The sequence below is a fragment of the Pomacea canaliculata genome, linkage group LG1 (assembly GCF_003073045.1).
Source record: "Pomacea canaliculata isolate SZHN2017 linkage group LG1, ASM307304v1, whole genome shotgun sequence".
In the NCBI taxonomy this organism is placed as follows: domain Eukaryota; kingdom Metazoa; phylum Mollusca; class Gastropoda; order Architaenioglossa; family Ampullariidae; genus Pomacea; species Pomacea canaliculata.
This window is the reverse complement of record NC_037590.1, coordinates 24530959-24551036: the sequence shown is the minus strand read 5'-3', so window position 1 is coordinate 24551036 and position 20078 is coordinate 24530959. Positions and strand designations below refer to the sequence as shown.

The 20078-nt window shown below is 37.5% G+C and overlaps 1 protein-coding gene across 6 annotated transcripts in view; it reads left to right on the top strand.

Moving 5' to 3' along the window:
* LOC112556216 (oxysterol-binding protein-related protein 6-like) overlaps positions 1-18447 on the top strand; it is a 48269-nt gene extending 29822 nt beyond the window's left edge. For 4 of the 6 annotated variants that reach the window (XM_025225027.1, XM_025225016.1, XM_025225036.1 and 1 more), the window contains 19 exons: positions 1878-2031; positions 2426-2563; positions 3146-3240; positions 5159-5269; positions 6599-6800; positions 7121-7251; positions 7374-7511; positions 8074-8178; positions 9659-9719; positions 10172-10347; positions 10568-10642; positions 11012-11149; positions 12147-12210; positions 12513-12591; positions 13590-13725; positions 14193-14340; positions 14679-14805; positions 16801-16923; positions 17286-18447. In XM_025225027.1, coding sequence (XP_025080812.1) covers positions 1878-2031; positions 2426-2563; positions 3146-3240; positions 5159-5269; positions 6599-6800; positions 7121-7251; positions 7374-7511; positions 8074-8178; positions 9659-9719; positions 10172-10347; positions 10568-10642; positions 11012-11149; positions 12147-12210; positions 12513-12591; positions 13590-13725; positions 14193-14340; positions 14679-14805; positions 16801-16923; positions 17286-17391 — 2307 coding nt within the window. In that variant the 3' untranslated portion in view covers positions 17392-18447. The remainder of the gene's footprint in view (positions 1-1877; positions 2032-2425; positions 2564-3145; positions 3241-5158; positions 5270-6598; positions 6801-7120; positions 7252-7373; positions 7512-8073; positions 8179-9658; positions 9720-10171; positions 10348-10567; positions 10643-11011; positions 11150-12146; positions 12211-12512; positions 12592-13589; positions 13726-14192; positions 14341-14678; positions 14806-16800; positions 16924-17285) is intronic. The other 2 variants (XM_025225045.1, XM_025225054.1) reach the window with 2 other exon arrangements.
* Positions 18448-20078: the final 1631 nt, after the last annotated feature.

Here is a 20078-nt window from a genome sequence, read left to right as displayed (position 1 = left end):
GTGACATTTAGATATTAATCCAGGGGGCAGTTATAGTTGGACCATGATGAACACGATATGTGTTAGAAGTGTGATGTCATGAGCATCATGTATCCTAGTGTTCCCTATCTTTTCACTCTCATCCCTCTTTTTTGTACTTTACGGTATACCTCCCTTTTTAGTACACTTCTCTGTTTCTCTCTCACACTTGTATGTGTGTGAAATACTGTATTGTTAATTTACTGATTTTTCTGAGGAAGGGTATCTTCAGTCGCTGAACTTGTGACATTGTAATAAGTGAATTTTTTATGACAATTGTAATGAAACAAAATATTATCAAAAGATAACATGAAATTCATAGACAATTATATATTTATAATAATACTAAATGAGTGGTTTATATACTGCATAATAACACTTATGAGCAGCATGCTCTCAGCACTTGAGACAAGTAGGAGACACACAATACAAACGACCAAGCAGACAAGTAACATAAGATGTACATAGAAGATGTTGGCTTTGATTTGTATTTTACTGTATGTGCACTTACACATAACCATTCTGTGCATGCATGTATGTGTTTATATATGAGTACATGTTTTGCACAACTCCATCTAAATAGCTTAGTATAGCTGCAGCATGGCCTTTGGAAAAGACAAATCAGTGCCCACAAGTTTCAGAGGTCTTCAATTCAGCTTGTTTTTTAGGCATCATGTAAACAGTTTTCATATTCTTGTAAAAATTATTAAGCGGACTCATAGTGATGATGGCACTCAGAAAAATGTTATCTTTCTTGGCTCCTTCCTAAATTACATTTATCTAGTTGTTAAAGTTGTTGTGTGGAACCCGAGGCATTCAATAATTAAGAGATCAGAATTTTGTTTATCATACCACATTTTCTGGTCTTCTGGATATTTTGTGAAAAATTATTTTACCTGCAGCTCATTGTGTCATATTAGCATGCTGTGGCCACACACATCAGTGACAAATTTTGAAGTCAGTGAAGCATGCTGAACACAGCTCATAAAATGCACTTGTTCTGCTAAAGAAGACATTTTGTTGCTGTCCCTTAATGTGCATGTACATTGGTGTCAAAATGTGCTATATCTTAGCAGGACAGTATATGCCAGTCTAAATGTTTTTTATCTACTGGTTTGTTTACGCATATTTTTTTCATCCATGTAATGAGATCGTTTTTTGTGTAAACTGTAATGTTATTTTTAAAAGGCATTGTTCTGACCCCACTCATAAAAGAAATAATGTCAGATGTGCTACTTCTTTCCATCTTCTGAGTGTCATTACCCTCTCAGCTCCAATCTTCCAAAACAACAGTGAGAATCATCGACCATTATGTAACTGAATGGTGCCATTCTTAGAGCATTTTGCACTGAAAAAGTATGTCATACCGTGAACAGTTGTTGCATTTGTACTATTCTAAAGGTATTAGAATGTTCATCTGGATACACATGAAGTAAAGACAGTTTTAGCTTGGAGCATTGATGAGTAGCATGGCTGTGACTGACCATTAATTTTGCAAATATATGCCTGATATAAATAGGTCTGTATTAACAGGCAATCACACAGTCATGTTGTGCTATATGAGAGAACAAGCATTATTTATTTTCTATATTGACTGTGTACTTTTTTTGGTGACATGATGGCTACAACTTTAGGGGTTTTTTTTAAACTAAAATACTACAATCTTTCATTTCTTCAAACCATCTTTTTGTTCTGTTGAAGGTAGCACATCTTGAAAAAAAAAAGCAGGAATAATGAAGGAGATTGTATTGGTTTCATACAATTTGTCTTTTATTGTTTATTTGTTTGGGTTTTTTTAAAGAGTACAGTTTACTGAGTTATTGTATTCCCTGAATAGTCCTACCCCGATTGTTTTACAGGTAAAAGGGAAGAATGCATTTGAGGAGTGGTTGACTCGTCTTCGACATCACCGATTGTATCGTCAGCATGAGATTGCCTATGGCACAAAGGAAACACCTCGGCTCACTGAAGTCACTTCACCTGCAGAAGATGCACCACTCCCTCCTCTTGCATGTAATTTTATGAAATGAAAGAATTTGGTGACTATGTCAGTACAGAAGTATGAAGATAATGTTTGCATGCACAAATTAAGAAAGAGGTAAAATTTAAGATAATGGTAATGGCAGTGTTTGATCTTGACGGAGCTGCCCTGACAGTCAGTTAATGGCCTTATACAGCAACCAGAATTCTATAAGCAGGACTCTTTGAAAACTTCAGCCTGACTAACAAACTAACATACTCATTTCCATTTCTGTTGATCAGTAAACTAAGATGTAAATGCTAGTGAAAGAAGTTGGAGAAAGTAATTGCTTGCCATGTAGGAGCTGAGTGTATGGGAGTAAAGTGTAAAGTGAAGTGCCTGGTTTCATTAGTGTAATCTACAGCTGCTAACTTGTATAATCTACAGCTGCTAACTTGCCAGAGCTGGCCCTTAAAGAGCATCTCAAGCGGGACATCATACGGCAATCCAGCATCAAAACCAGCAGTCAGGGTAGAGTGGCTGCCTGGGTGTTGGATACTGCTGGCTTTGAACATTGCAATAAAAGTGAGTTCTTTTTAGTTGCAAGATGTTTAGGAGTCATCAGCTGATTTTTATGCACCTTTTTTGTGCTGTTGACTCTTTCTGGAAGGTCTTTTTTTATATATTTTTAAAGTGCATGATATTCTAACCAATTTTTATATATTTGCTAAGTGTTCTAGAAAAAACATATAAAACCATTCAAGAAGTGAACAACAATCTTTGTAGTCACCCAAAGATAGGACCAGTTATCTCTAAGCTTAAAGTTTTGTATGTCTACGATGTTTGTCATCCTTGGCGTAACATAAAAATAACTTCTGAAAATACCACAAACTTGAGTAAACTCTCTCCCCCACCCACTCCCTCAAAACAACCTCCTTTTTCACTTTTCTTGTGAGGATAATTATGATGATTAGGAGGCAAAGACAATGCTTACATGATGAGATGAGGGAAAAATATATATATTTATAATTTACTTTTTACTGTATTTTTTTTTCCAAACCATAACCTTGTAAAACAGCGTGTGGTAATCTAATCCAACAGTTAAGAGGAAAACATTGTGCATGTCTGGATAAAGACAGAATTATGTATAAATTGTTGTGTCTGCAGGTCTTGGAGAGGCACAGAACCAGATCTGTCAACTGCATGAAATCCTGGAGCAAATACGCAACCTGCCAATAGTCACAGATCCCACCATCATTGAGGTAGGTCTTCTAGTTTGGGTTTGGTATATATATATATGTAACTTAAGCACATTCATCATGCATGTTTCCTTGGTAACTGAAAACTGTTAAGGGCATAAATCACTATTTGAGAGTGGTGTGCCATTGCGCGTTTGCTCTCTATAGTTTGTAAAGAGCGAAAGGGACTTGATCTATTCATCTAAAGAAAAGAATTAAAGTTAAATGATCGTGCCCAGTGACCTGTTGCCCAGTACAGAACTACTGTGTTTTCTGTTACATTCTGTTCTTCCATACAGTTACAGTTTACATTAAATTATACACTGCTAGAAATAATATTTACCAATATTTTAAATTTCAAACATTTGTCACTTCCTAGTAATAAATACTCGCTGTAAAGAGTGTTATACATTTGTGAGTATATTTTATGTATTGTACTTAAGTTGAAGATTGTATTTACATGCAGTTAGATGTTTCATTCTTTTACAATTCTTTTATACTTGATTTCTGTGCTTTATTGTCTACAATTGTTAGGCCAGATAAAAGTCTGGTTATAATTATGCTTAGCAAGGTTTCTCTGCTTACAGCATACTAATTTCATCAGAAATTTATTTAATTTTGCTTACCTCTGTTCTCTTCCCATAGATTAATAAGTTTATTGCAACTGCCTTTTTTTTAATTACTTTCAAGCTTCATGCTGTAAGCAGTGTCATATTAATTCCTTGTGAGTTTATCTCAAGATGATTTGCATTGAACACACAATCACTTAGCTCTTAGTTGCTGATGAGGCAGTTACATGCTAAAAGTTCCAGTGTGCACTACTTTTTATCTTGAGTGTAAATTCTGTAAAGCCCTCTACCTTTGAGACATTACAATGTTACTGTAATTATGTCTTATCAATTTTTATCCCAGCTTATATTATAAAAAAACTGTAAGCTATCTATTACAGCTGTTTCTATTTTTTTTTTAAAAGAAAGGAGAAACAAAATGAATTTCTCAAAATTAAATAAATATACTTTTATGCCTTCTTAACAACAGGATTGTAATGATGGTTTGGAACTTGAGGCATATTGTTTTCCCAGTCATTTACAGTGAGCTTTGTTGTTCTTTAAGAAGACTTATTGTTACAGTCATAAGATTTTTTATACTAATGACATACCACAGAATGACAAAAGTTGCCACCTATTAATCCTATACAAAATGTGTAAGTATATGTAAAAACTGGTTCTAAAAAAGGCCTGTGGCAAAAGGAATGTGTGCGCATGTATTCACATTCATATGTCTATGCATGCACTTGATTCATGTCTGTGTTTGAAAAGCAACATAAAGCTATTTCTGGTGAAACAAAGAATCTATCAGAAGATGAAAGACTGCCATCATTCTATCCCGGCTGCTGCATATTTTTTTTTTATTGTACTGCAGGATACCTTTGATCTGTTTTCATTGTGTTGCATTGCCATGGTCGCTTGAGAGTTGAGTCTGTATTCCTGTTTTTGCATTTAAGACTAATACTAACCTTCTTTTCTAGTTGCTGGTCTTGCAGAGAAATACAGAGGCAGCATAAATAAGAAAGAAAAAAATTAACATCTATAATCTTCTCTTTTTAAAATAGACTCTCTTAATAGTTTTAACATTTTTAAAATAAAATATTTCGCAAACATTAGGTCATAGACATATTGAAACACTGAGTAAGAAAACATTTGACACTTTTGAGAGTCCACCTCATAAAGTAGTCAATAGTTTTATAAACCATGCTCTTCTAGCTGAAGAATTCCTTGACACATAAGCCATCCATGCAGAGATATTAAAAGAATAGGTTAGGGCCATTGCAGTTTCAGACTTTTGAAAATGGACCTGTATTTCTTTGGAACCAGGCTTTTATTATGACATTCTTGCCTGTCTGCAGTGCAACAGTTTTCTTCCTCTTTCTCTGTGTGTGTAGCGCCCTGCCAGCCACTGTGTAGAGAGTAGCGAGCGAAAGAAACGCGGGCTTGGTCTCCGCTCCAGTAAACACAAAGATAGGAAAAATAGCTCATCTAGTATCAGGGACAGTGTAAGTTGTCATTTTTTCAGGTTTGTTTGATCTGTAAATAATTTGCACTTAAGCGTATAGATTACCTGAAACATGCAGAAATTGTTAATTTTTGTTTCAGGTAAGGAGCTCTTTGAGTTATTATCTTGTTTAATGTTCTGTTCTTCTAAGAAACAATTTAGAAATAATGATTATTTTGGGGGTTTATAGTTGTACTCCCATTGCATGAATATTGGTCCTGAAGGCCCTGTACTCACCCCTATGTAATGTTAGTACAGCACCCATTCTACATCTTAAAACATTCATTTTTTTTTTTTTTATTTATATTTGAAAGTTGTATCCAGCAGTTCTTTACTAACAGTGTAAGTTTTTTTTTTTTTTGTTAAACCATATGCATCTTCATACTAAAGCTTGCAAATTTGTGAATTTGCTTTTACAGCTTGTGTATACTTTCAGAAATGCTCATTGTTTTCAGCTTTATTTCCTTTTACAACTTTGATTCTCACATTTACGTTTTTCTTAGTTTCTTCCACACTGTTTGAATTTGTTTTGATTTTTAGATTAATAGGGATTAGTGAACATAGCTCTTTACCTAAGAGTTTATAAGCCCTTTACAAAATTCAATTAATGAATTAAATAATTAATAAAATTACATTTACTCTCAAAATACAGAAGTGATTAGAGCATCATAGTTGAAAATAGCACATATTCTTTGAAAAGAAATTGTGTAAGTATGGAGGAGGTCTGTGTATGCTGGAGGAGGGAGGAGGATAGATGCATGGATGTATGAATACATAACTGCATAAAAGAGATAAAAAGTTCTGGGTGACTACAAGTGTGTCTGAGAAGTCATTCTGTTAAGGTACAGCTTTAGAAGTAAACTAAATTACCTAACAGTTTAGTACTTACTATGTAACCTCTAGACCACAGTAATCATTTCTTTCATGCATATACCCTGTAAAGCAGAAATAAGACTTTTGAACTCTGCTATGGGTAAAGCAGTCTTTAATGAACCTGAAAAACAGAAAAATTATAATTAAAAAAAACAAATCTAGGTGTTTTGCAGGCTTTGGATAAACTAGTCATGGTAGACAAAATGTTTTACAGGACTTTCTCAGTCTCCATAAGCCAATTTTGTCTGGTAATCTCCCACTGTGTACTGTTAATTCTGGTGCTCTTTTATAAATTATTCGTATTCATGCCATGATGAAAACTAATCTTATGAATAACAAAGATAATGCTGATAATTTATTCTGTATTTTTTTCTTTTATTTACATTTTTGGGGCTATCAGAATTTTTATTTGTTACAAAGTAGTAATTCCTAGTAATCTTGGGTCTACTGTCTTAAGGACAACAACAACAGCAGCAGCAGCAATTCCTTAGGGCTGCCTATGGATCGAATCCATGCAAGTGCATCAAATCCAAACCTTGTCCATTCAACTACTACTGACAGCAGTGCCTCCAAGTCAGACTGTCCTTCAACAGCAGCTCATGAGATACGGATACAGGAAATTCGGCTAAGGGAAAACTTTATTGGCACTGCTGAGAATGGTTGGTACAATGCACAACAGAAGTGGCATCTTTACCGAGACCTTGATCTTCATGCTATTATATGAAGAGATTTAAGATATGGGTGAATGGATAGGGTACATGCAAGTGTCATTAGAAATAATAACAACAATTTTTTTGCTATGAATTATGTTGATTGTTAGCTAAATTTTCAGAGCTTACTCAAATGCTGGTATTAAGTGCATGTTAAGATTTTCTTAAAATTTCCATTAGTACCTTTTGATCCACAAAAAGAATTGTGAGAAGTTTTCTTTAGACCAAAATGTAACTGCAGCAAACTTATGTTTTCCACTCTTGTACAGTCCACAAGCAGCTGAAAGGGCTCCAGCGAATGATGTTCACAGAGCGAGAACGCCTTAAGAGGTCACTGGAACTTGATTCGAGCATTACTTCAAGTCATGCTGCAAATGCTCTTCGACAAGCATTAACAGAAGTCAGTAGCTTTGCCTCCTCCTTTTAAAAATTCTGGTATTAATTAAGTAATGCATTGGGCACACACCATTGAATTTCTTATGACTTCAAACACTTGAGGACAGCTTTTAATGCTTTTTGCAGAGTGACATTTCTTTTCAGGCCCAGCGTCAGAACCAAGACTTTCGTTCAAGGTTGGCAAAAATACATGCAGACTCTGCTATGCCTGACCTACCACCTGTGACTATCACATCACCAGTTACTTCCCCACAGATTGACAGAGTGAGGACTGGGAACTTATTTGAAAATATCATTTAAAAAATAATTTTTTTCCTTTATATGCCAGTTTCTGAGCATATCTGATAATGATTTATTTTAATCTGCCATATAACATCAAAATGGAACACAATGGCAATGAACGAATAAATAAAGGGGATTTTATATATACTGAAAGGAATTAGCCAAATGGATGTTTGCATTAGAGATGTCAACAGTAGCCAACAGTGCCAATGATGAAAGAATACAGGATGTACAGAAAACTGTACGGTTAATGCAGATTAATGTCAATCCAGATTGTATAATTGTGAAAATTTATGACATGCTTAGGAATATAATTTGCGAGGGAAAAAATATATCAATTTAACGTCATTGCAGCCAAATGTACCAGTCATGCCAGCAGAATACTGAACATGTTCAATGACCAGCTAATAATCTAGGATGTCTTGCTATATCACTTCCTTATTATGGTACAGCAGCAGAATTTTCTGCTTGCTTTTTATGTTTTTGTTTCAGAAAGTTCAATTTTATGTGAACAGAGATTTTGAAAAATGTGCTTTTCTTACAGGAGCGGGTAACTCTAGCTCAGTCAATTTCAGGAGAGAGCTTCTCTTTGTCAGAGTACTACGATGCTGAGGAAAACATAGAAACCATCAGTGATTCCTCTTCAGAGGTCAGTCTTCCCCTATTCCCATATCCCTGTTTCACTTCTATCTATTCACATATTAAGTAGCCATGTGACTGTGAGCATGTGAGGTTTTCTTCTTGATATGCTACATATACTTGTTAAAGTTGAGGTGGTTTCCTGTGTTTCCTGTGTTTCCTGTGTTATGACTTTTGCCATATTCTTACGCATGGATAGAAGATGCAGAGCTTAAGAGGGTACAGATTTTGCATTTTTTTTCTTTCTCTGTAGCACCTGTTTTTTTCTGGGCTGAAAAATCTTTGCTGTGGACTTGTCCTTAGATTTCAAATGTCCTAAAGGCTTGAAACTGGAACAGTTTCAGAATATGCTAGTTACTTGAAAATGAGGCTTGAGAGTGTATCACTTTTCACGACTTTCACCAAAACTTAAGTGAGTGATGGTAATTTTTTAGAACAGCAAATGTCTTGTGTCCACCAAGCAGTTGATAGTGAAAAAAAAAAAACGAAATCTTTAGCTTACAAATTAAAATTTTTAGCTTGGAAATGAAGAGGTTGTAATGAACTTTTATCTTCAATGGTATCCCTTATTTATTCAATCTTTGACATAGTCATGAGACTTCATATTATCGAGATCATGGTAATTTGCTCATTTAGGATTACATTGCCCTAAGTTGCACAACAGCACATCTTCAGGGCAGATAAAAAGAATATGCTCTGTCACCAGCATCAGGCAGTTTTGCTGCTGCATGCTACTGCTGTATGGAGGAACTTATTACACACCAGAAACCAGCATCACAACAGCATGACATTGACTCCCTTATAGGATGGCTTTTATGTCCTACATTTTTATGGTCAATATTTCCACCTGCCCTTTAGTGTAGGCACCTAGCAGTGTGCATAGAAGTGTCAAGAGCTGTGTGTCATAAGTGTCATAAGCTCACTTTCCTGCCATACTGCTGACCTTTTGGCCAGTAATCATGACATGAACTAGTACTTACCTGCCTGGTTGATGTTTACTAGAACTTACCTGCCTGGTTGTTTACTGGGAAAATCTGCAGAAAATCGTTACTTTTATGGAGATACCCACTAAGAGACATGATAAATCTCAGCTGAACAAGCCTTTCATCAATTCATGACTTTCCAGTATTCTAGGCAGAAGTAAAAGAAATTGCTAAAATTACCAGTCATTGAGGGCCATGTTAGGTGTAGGTTCTTGTGGACTTTTTGTGTGTCTGAGAGAGAGTGAGATGTCAAGCTGTTTATGGCAAACCGCATTGAGCTCGCTGCCAGCAGGAAAATGTACTATGAGATGTATTTATTGTTATTATTATTAAAATATATAGCTTTGCTCACATTACCTAATCATTGAGAACCAGGTAGTTGGACATCATTAATATATGGGACTGAAAGCAAATTGAGATAAACTGTGATTGAATTTGCACATGTGACTTACAAACTGTGAGAGAAATTATTGACATCCATTGACCATCTTCCATATCTTTTTACAGCCCTCTGATGATGAGATCTCTAGTGAAATCTCAGACGAAGCCAACGATGTGGCTGTCAGTGGTAAGTGTTTGCTGTTCTTCAGCTATCACAGTCACCTGCATATTTTCAGCTTAGTTTCATAGTCTCATAACTGCCTTCATTCATTCATTTTGGTTCTTCTGAATTTCTTTGCTTTTAAAAACCTAGGTAGAACTCATGCACAGCAAGAGATTTAATGCTGGTTGTGAAAATTCTTCCTTTATTCTCTGTGGTGTCCTTTCATTGTCATTTATGAAGTCATTATAAGGCACTGTGGAAGTGGTAAAAATGTATCAGTCCGTGACTGCCTAAACTTCATTCTCTTGCTTTGTGTGTGGTTTTGGGAAACCATTTTTGTAGCAAATCCTTTATTTACTTTTCAGTCAACAACTTTCTAACAGCTGGTCTTGCTGCTTTATTCCATGCTTTAGTGATATTGCCTACTTAATCATATTTGTACTGCAGGATGTAGATAGTATGACTGTTTCATATAGTGACTGATGAGCCAGGCCATGTTATGTGCGCCACTGGACGACGCTCTAAACTACCAGTGCCACGCCCACAAATGCCAGACATCAGTCTCTGGAACTTGCTGTATCGAAACATTGGCAAAGACCTGACCAAAATCTCCATGCCTGTCACACTAAATGAGCCACTGAGCATGCTGCAGGTATGTACTGTGGTGTAATCAATACCTTTACTTTGCACAGTTTTCGACAGCTGCTATATATTAATTAAAGCCAATGGTTCTTTATAATGCAATGCTAGATGACATGACTTTGGAGATTACCGTATGTCTAATGGGATAACTTTGACCAGTGACCAGTGACCAGGAAGTTTATCCTTTGTTTAGTATTGATGGTTGCAGTGATTGGTGTTGTCTGTGACAGCGGTTGTGTGAGGAGCTGGAGTATAGCGAGCTGCTGGACAAAGCTGCAGACTACGACGACCCCTATGAACGCATGGTGAGCTGGTGGCATCTTTGCTGGCAGGTTTTTAAGAGAACACTTGTGTTAGTGACAGCATCAAGTTGGCACACATTATCCTGAGATTTCTTTTTCTTTATTGAAATTTTCAAGATGTACACATGGACCATGATTCAATACTGAGACTACAGTTGGTCATCACAACTTCCATAATGAGTTAGCATTTACAAATTTCTTTTTAAAGGTAAATTCATTGATGTATATAAAGACAGTGTGTATGCACAGACACATTTAAATGTCAAAAACATTTAATTAAAAACAAAACTTTGCTAAGAATAACTGTATAATTAGGTCACCTTCCATGACTACAGTTTGATCTTTAGTGCACTCCATGAATCACATTTGCAGATCTATATTGCTGCATTTGCTGTCAGTAGCTATGCCAGCTCTTACTATCGTGAAGGACACAAACCATTCAACCCTATCCTGGGAGAAACGTTCGAGTGCATTCGTGAAGACAAGGGCTGGAGGTTCATGGCTGAGCAGGTTGGTGTATGGTCTGACCACCAGATTTGATCCAGTCATACTGCTTGTACAGCCTGTAGCTCATAGCTACTCGCACAGCCTACATCTAGGTACTCATACGGTCTATAGCTGGGTACTCATATGGCCTATAGTTAGGTACTCCTATAACCCATACTAGTGTGGTGGAGGTTGGCCTAGATACCAGCTGAGGGGTGATTGGTCAGCCGTGCTGTTTGGCATGCATATTTGTTTGGGTCCAGAATGGATGAAGGTGGCCATGGTGACCACACTAAATCTGCTAGGGGGACAAGAGCAGGTACAAACAGTACTGTCTTCTGATGCAACCAACCACCCATTTCACAAGACTTCATGCAGGTATGAAAGGAGGGGTGAAAGGTCAGTGGGAGGAAGATGGCAGTTGGAGAGAGGAGTGTGGAGAAGATGTCAGCTCTGTAGTCACAAGTCACAGCACAGTCTGGGTTTTCCAGCCACAAGTCTCAACACAGTCAGCATAATGTCAGCTCTCAAGTCACAACACAGCCAGCACACAAACCCTTGCCACCTTCACCAGCACCCTGTCTGCAGACAAAGAAAACCAGTGAATGGTACTCAGCATCCAGATTACCAAGTCAGTTTTGCTAGGGGCTGTTGTTTCAGAAAGTAGCCACCATATTAAAATTTTGACAACCAGTGTTTTGAGCATTGTCTTGACTGTGTGCAAGCATCTGCTGTTTGGTAGGTTACCTGGTGACACTTGATAGCTCTTAGCATGGTACTCAAACAGCCTCTAACTTGGTGGTAAACTTGCTACAATGTTACTAGCTGCATACAAATTATCCACAAAATAACACTTTCCTGCTGCTTTCTACTTGGTTTTTATATATCAGTTGACAGTTAATTAGAAGCTGTTAAGTGCCGTACACTGGTATGTGACTGTAGTTATACTTTTAAATGCTGCTGTTCACTGATAGTAGAATGTCCGTCTTACTGAATATCCTACTAAGATTTTTGTCTACAGGTTAGCCATCATCCACCCATCTCAGCCTGCTACTGTGACTCCCGCAATTTCCGCTTCTGGCAAGGTGGGTGTGTGGAGCTGAAGACTGAAGGGTTGCCTTGACCCCCACTCTCATGGCGTCTTTAGTGGCTTCCATTATTCATTACTGTGGTAACTTGGTATTTTCTTGTGATGCATATGTTTTATCGCATCATGTCTATTTGATGAGTTGCATGTAAAATCAAAATGATAGACAGATGTTATAAAAGATCTCAGATCAAAGCTAACACGTGAAAAGAAAACAGTGCAAGTCCTATAGTCTGATATTATCTTATGCAAGTCAAGTTATTGGGAGCCCATGTAGCATGTGTATGTCTGTGTGCACAGATGTCCGGATTAAGACCAAGTTTTGGGGAAAGTCTATGGAAATCCAACCTCTGGGCCATGTTCATGTTGTTTTGCCGAAGTAAGTGATCTCTTTACCTTTTCAAACAAATAATAACAACGTTAATTTATAAAGAGCTTTACCCTATTGCCAATTGCTAGCTTAAAGTGTTTGACAAAAAATTTACACATACAATACAGACATAATATAATATTGGTTTGAAACAGAGTTCCTTATGTTCATGGTTAGTGTAGCTACACATATTGAGAAGAAGATGAAAGATGCAGTCATTTGAGCTCAGTGCCACTATCAAAATATCCCTTTCTAACCTCTTTTTCTCTGACAGTCTTTTATCTTGTCTGTGATTTGTAGTTGTAGTAGTATCAGTGGTAATAGTAGTGGTGGTGGCGGTGATGTCAGCAGTAACAGCAATATATAATTGTTCATTTTTGACACGCACATGGAGTCATGGAGTGGTAGTGAAGAAAGAGGCAGGACTGTAGACAGTAGATCAGACTGTCAAGTCCATGCTCACTGACTCACATAGATCCAGAAACTAAATGTTGCAAGAAAAAATGGAGTGTTGAGCAGAAAGTGTAGGCAAGTGGAGAATTCAGCAAATGAAAAAACAGAGTCAAGATGGTACAAATATGGCATTTAAGACAACAATGGGACACAGTCTAGCACCATGGCAGGCAAATGGAACTAAAAGCACAAATCAACAGTATTCAGCAGACACTAAACAAGATGAAAACAAGGGCACTACAAGAAAAAAGAACAGGAAGAGCTAGTCCCGTCAAGCGGGTAAGGTGAAGGGACATCACTCTCATGTAGTTCCACGTCCAACTTGTGAAATAAGTACTGATGCTCTGTATTTATTGGTTGCATTAGACATCATAAAGTTCAAAAAATTAAATCATTGACATAGATATTAGGGGCTAGGTGACGAGTCTCCACAGGATAATCAGTATTCTTGTTTCTGAAAGATTGTACTGTTTACATTTAGAATTCTGTAAGACTGATGAAGAACAAACATTTTAGCATCATAACACACTGCCTGAATGTGTTGTTATGGCTAGGTATCGGGACCACTACAAGTGGAACAAAGTGACAACATGCATTCACAATCTGCTGGGTGGCCAGCGGTGGGTTGACCAGTATGGGGAAATGACCATCACTAATGGCAACATCGTCTGCAAACTCACTTTCACTAAGGTATCAGTCGCAAACACAACCATCTTTCTGGAGTTGTGCATGTTATTTAAGAATAGGTTGAAACATGTATTTTTTTCATTTTCATTACTCACTTGATTATTTCATAATTTCTGTTTTCTTGTGCCTACAATTTTGAGTGTATATGAGGTGTTTGATATGTATATGAGATGTTTGATGAAAACCAAGAGCAGTATGGAATACATATTGCCTATTATTTTGTTTCAGAGAATATGACCTTATTAACATAGTTGATCGGCAGCTATGGACTGTAAAGGCATGTGCAGAATAAAACGGAATATCAACCAGTACAAAATTTGAACATTTAAGTAAAACTCGGGGAGGTAGAGAAGTGTCCATTTGTGCCCATGTATTCATGATATCATTATTTTTTTATTCATGTATCCATCTTTGAATTTGATTTTATTCATGTATGTATGCTTTTATCATTGTGCTTGTGTTTCTGTCAGGGTGCCAACAGCTACTCATCAAAACGCTACGAAGTTTATGGTAGTATAATGTCATCAGACGGAAAGATTGTCCACAATTTGTTTGGCAAATGGAATGAAGCCCTATTCTGTGGACATGCAACCTCAGCCAGGTGCATCTGGCGGCCTGGTTAGTAGAAACAATAAGATAAAGCATTTATATTTGTGCTATCTGTTAACTGCACTTCACATTGGCATAATTTAAGTGAGCTTTGATATGCAGGAATAACTTCGTATGTATGAAGTTTATCTCAAAAGATTCCTTAGAGCGTTGTAGTTCATCCTAACGTAAAAGAACTGGAGAAAAATTCCAGCCTATACAAGCCTATTTAGTGTATGTCTGAATGCAAGTTCAATGTTTTCATTTAGTTTATGAACATACAGAGGGTGAGGGAGGAGAGTGTTTGTGTCTGCACCCTTAGAACTGTTAATTAACACAACATTGGTTAATGAATAACTGGTTTACAGGTGCCATGCCTGCAGATCATGAGTTGTACTATGGGTTTACCAGATTTGCAATTGAATTAAATGAGCTTGACATGGAACAAGCTCGATTTCTTCCACCAACAGACTCTCGTTTTAGGCCAGACCAGAGGTGAGTGAGCATTTTTATAGGCTGAGATTGATCAAATATTTACCTCTAAATCATGCATGATTGCATTTGTGGATGTGTTTCAAATGTGAAAGTAATACTTATTTTGTTTTATTATGTGGGTTTGAATATGTGTCTGTGTTTGTAGATATATACATTATGCATGAAATGTTTGGAGGCTTGTGGAAATGTCAGTACATGATGAGAGTCCACGATTCATACTTACCAAGTACTTTCACATCTGTATAAGTTATTGACTTTATCTTCGTGGTCCCTTCTATCTATACTATTTTAAATTAACAAAAGCTTACCAGAAACATTGTAAATCCAGTAAATTAAATACTTGACTGCTACTGAGATGCTATTTTTGAACTGTTTTGTCCTTGTCAGAACCACCTCACGAGAGTCCACACACAGACTAAACACAGGTACTGACACTCAACAAAACACAAAGATCTGCCGGTGGGCGTCCCATTAGTCTATTGAAAGGTTGCCCTAAGAATTTTCTTGCTGGCTTAACTTCACTTTTTCTCTTTTAAATCTGCTTTGCTTATTCTTGTGTTGTGATATAACCTAGTTGCTGGCACAGCATTAAACACAAACAAACAATTGCTTATTCTTGTATATTATCATTTCTTCTTTCAAACCAGGATCTTAACAATAGCAAACATATCCACACACTTTATCTAACAGATTAATATAAGTATATAGGCAGTATTCAAAATACACAACACCTCTATACAAACGTAACAGGGTAGATCGGGTTGCTTCCCCAATCTCACCACAAGAACCAAGCACAACACTTTCATGGGTTCCAAGTCCTTTTATTTAACGCCAGTCGATGGTTCTGGCTAAGGCGAAACCTCCACAATGAACACTCATGCTCTCAATCAGTCATAGCTCTTACCTCTGTGCTGTCCCCTCACGTTCTGACCCCTGCCCTCTTCACCCGACTTTCACGCCTGACTCCCCTCCAAAACATCCCTGCGCCTCCATCCTTATGCGTGCCATATACTACTATACATGTATGTACACTTTTAAATTCAATTTTCTCTCTCTTTCTCTCTCTCTCTCTCTGCCATTACACATTTCTCATGCAAGTACACTTCCCTGGGTTCACAATATAAAGTTTAGTTTCTTCATAAACCAAGTAATCAAATGTCTTTCAAATATCCCTAACGACTAACAAGGTAATGCGGGTGAACAACAAGCAAGAAGCCCCACTCCAACTACATTATAGAGACTCAGCGTTTCACTTACCTTGGCAGTATTGGCAGCATTGTCAGTAAAGATAGAGGTGCAGATGAAGATGTAAGAAGCCGAATAAATAAAGCCAGGCTTGCATTTCACACCATGCGACCTATCTGAAACTTCAAGGCTTTACCTCTACACACCAAGATCCGCATCTTTAACACAAATGTAAAGTCAGTCCTTCTGTATGGATCTGAGACATGGCGTGTGACAAACACTATCACCAACAAGATTCAGACATTTGTCAACAAATGCCTGCACCACATCCTCAACATCAGATGGCCTGAGAAGATCTCCAATACTGACCTGTGGGAGAGAACCAACCAAAAACCTGCCAGCCATGACATCAAGAAGCGGAAGTGGGGCTGGATCGGTCACACCTTGGGAAAGCCGGCTGATAATTTAACAAGACAAGCTCTAGGCTGGAACCCACAGGGGAGGCGCAGGGTTGGGAGACCCAGACAAGGAGGAGATCGGTCCACAGAGAGGTGGAGAAAAGCTGGCATGACATGGACCCAACTGGAAAGGGACGCCCAGAACCGGTTCCAATGGAGTGGTGTAGTTGCAGCTCTTTGCTCCACTGGGGGAGATAAAGAACAAGAAGAACAATATTTTTTGTGCTGGTTCATGTTATATTTTATGTATGAATGTACGATATAATGGTGTGATTTAATAGTTTACTAGTGACCATTCTGCAAGAGCTTGTTGAGAAAGAAGGGCCTTTTTCTCAACATTTGACTGATGCAGGTTAATGGAGGAGGGCAAGATCCAAGAAGCAGAAATTGAGAAAAATCGACTTGAGAATCTCCAACGGGAGCGCCGGAAAAAGGCTGAAGAAATGGGGCATGACCAGCAGTCTCGATGGTTCAAGTAAGGCATATAAAGTTTTCACATAGTAACGTAACAGTATATAAAAGCTGTGTGAAACAGGTTAAAGAGTTGCGACTCCATTTTTCTTGCTGTTCTGGTATATATTTTTAAAAAAGTTTTTGATTGGTTAAAGGATACATCACCTCTCTTCCTTACCCCTTTCAGCTGTTCTCCCTTGCGTACCATGTCTTCGACAACCCTCTTCCTTACCCACCAGAGTGCAAAACACCTATAGATTGCTTAACCCTGCAAATGAAGCAATAAGATCCATTCAGCTCATTTACCCAGGTCTCTATCATATATAATTTTTTTTTCTTTCATTGTGATTTTGATTAACCTTGTGTTGGCATTTGTGACTACAGGAAGACAATGCAAGATGGAAAGGAGATGTACGAGTTCACAGGAAAATACTGGGAAGCTCGAAAGGATCCTGGCTTCACTAAAATGTCTTTTGTCAAGATCTTTTGATAAGGTGTCCAAGTTGGAAAAAGTTGCTGTGTGTTTACAAGAAAGCACTCACCTCCTTTGCTAGGTAATGCCATCTGTAGCACTAGTGAAGACTAATACATTTACCATGACATTAAGCCTTGGGCATGAAAATTGCTTGATGCCCCAGACAAGATGCAAGTATTATTGAATAGCGTCGTGATGAAATGTCTTCCGCATACAAGTAGGGCTTGTGAGATGCACCATCATTCAGAGGAGGTAATGCTGACCAGCCAGTTCCCATGTGTATGTCTGGGTAGATATTTACCCATCCTCTACAGAAAAATTTCACTGAAACATGCAGCAAAAAGCAACAGCAGTATCCTTCAGCTTGAGCAGCCTTGTGGGACTGATGCTAATAATACAGTTTTGGGGGACGGGTGACATGCATTATGCATGCTGGTTTGTTTTGTTATTTTAAACCACGAACTATGGAATAGTAGTACCATTTAAATGCTTTATAGAGTGGGCTTTTAGAAATGTTACAGAAACTGGTATTTTAGATGGGGATTGTTTAGGATTGTGCGTGTGCACATGCATGCATCCCATGTCTCTGCATTAGCATATTTGCTGTTGACAGTCCTGTTTCCAGATTTTCTCATGTCTACTTTTATCTCCCCTGGCATATCTCTAGTTCCCCCCCCCCAAAAAAAAAAGAGAGGATCCACACAATTTATTCACTTTTTTTGGTTTATCTTTCAGGCAAAATCTAATGGGATTGCTTTTCAGATTTGGTCAAAGATACTGTTTAATAAATGTTTTTAGTACTTAGCTAGCTTAGTTTGACACAAAGATTCAGCGAGAAAAGTAAAAACATTATCTGCAGTTTTTGACATGTCCAGCAGAAATGGTTTGCTCCAAGGCAGTTGTGTGAGATGTGCTTTGCTGTTTACTCTTCTGGTTTATTAAATGAGACTAAGAAGGCTGATGAAAAGTTGCTCATCTTGAGCACTTTATAGATTGTACGATCAGTACAAGTCTTGTCCAGTCTCAGAAACTGTGCCATGAAAGTGGCTTGGCCACTTTAGACAGCACAGAGATGGATATAAGTAGAAATTTAAGTCCCAATAAGAAACAACACTAAGGAATATATCTTTTTTCTTTCTCATTAATCAGCCCTATTTGATCCCCGTTTTGTTTTTTGTTTCTTTGTTTTTTTTTTTAAACAGATACCAGAACATCTTCAAGCTCTGTGATAATGTCAGGAAGATCGAGACTGTGGGCACATGCTCACATTGTGGCCACAGTTTGTTACTGTGATACTTTCCACACACAGTTTGTTACTGTGATACTTTCCACAAAATTTTCTGAACTTTTTGCATTTTTTATAGCTTTTGCTTGCATGACTTTTTTTGACATATTCTCTGGTACCAGCTTTTCTAGCCCATTTGTAGTTTTCATCTTGCAGTATGGGCTGGTTCGGTTGATGCAAGTGAATAACCGGCATATTGATTTTCTCCATTTGAACCCTTCCTCAGCAGCATATGATGTAAACTTGAATCTGTTATAGAACACAAACAATTATATCACACAAAACATGTGCCAAAGATTGCTACACAGCATTTTTTTTTGTCATTGGGTAAGACAATGTGAATAAAGTTGTCATTATTTGAAAGGTGAGTGTTAGAATGCAATGACATAGGCAGTTTTAATTTTGTACCAAGCAGTACTAAATGTATTCATGGATGCTAATGCTTCTGGCATAATGTGCTGTTATTTCTCATTGCATTATAGAGTGCTGGCAGCAAATAATTGCCGTTTCCTCACAAATTTGTGCAGCCTGCATTTTGATAAGCATTTCCTCTCTTGAAACAGTTGTCTTCATGATTCTTACCAGGACATGTGCACGTGTATCATGCACATTTTCTCCTTCAAAAATCTGAATGAAATAACAAAACTTGAAGGGAAATAATCTACATATCAAGTCCCATTCTTTGGTACAGTTCTTGATGTGGAGGATATCCACATTATGTACAGCATCAGTGTGTAGAGATAATGTTTGCAACATAAAAGGAAATCTGCTCTGCTTGACTTTTTCTACATCTGTACTTTGGTATACATCTTAATCTTGACAAGGCCTTTAGCAGTGGATTGTGCCAGATGCTGGGAGACCTTGGCAGTCTAGAATGTTAGGAGCAAGCAGCAAAGCCTGTCTTCCCAGCCTTCTGAGGATTGAGTTCACCATGCTCGCTACATTACACGAGTCAGTCTTGATTCTGTGGGTCCTACCACAAAAAATTGACATGCATGGGCATTGTGTGCAGCCATTAATAGAGGGGTCTGTTGTTTGTGTTTGTATATCAGTGAAGGTAGTAAGTTGCTGCCACAAAAAATGTTTGTTGCAGCAAGACATTTTCTCTATACAAATTCAAATTTTCTACACCATCATTTTGGGACAGCATAAGAAATTGATGAAACTAATCCACCTTGTGGAGAAAATATATATTTCAGCTAGTGATCATAGTTCACAATGTAACAGGATTTTTTTTTCAGAGGTTGCTGCTTTTATTATTAATTTCCCATGGAATATATTGTACAGTACTCAGCAAAAAGAGGCTGCAACTGGATTTCTTACCTTGCCAGTAGAAGCACTAAACACTGCCCGTTTCATGAGCATTTATTTTTAAAGGGGGATGGGGTAGGTGTGAACATCATGCATTGAGATTTAC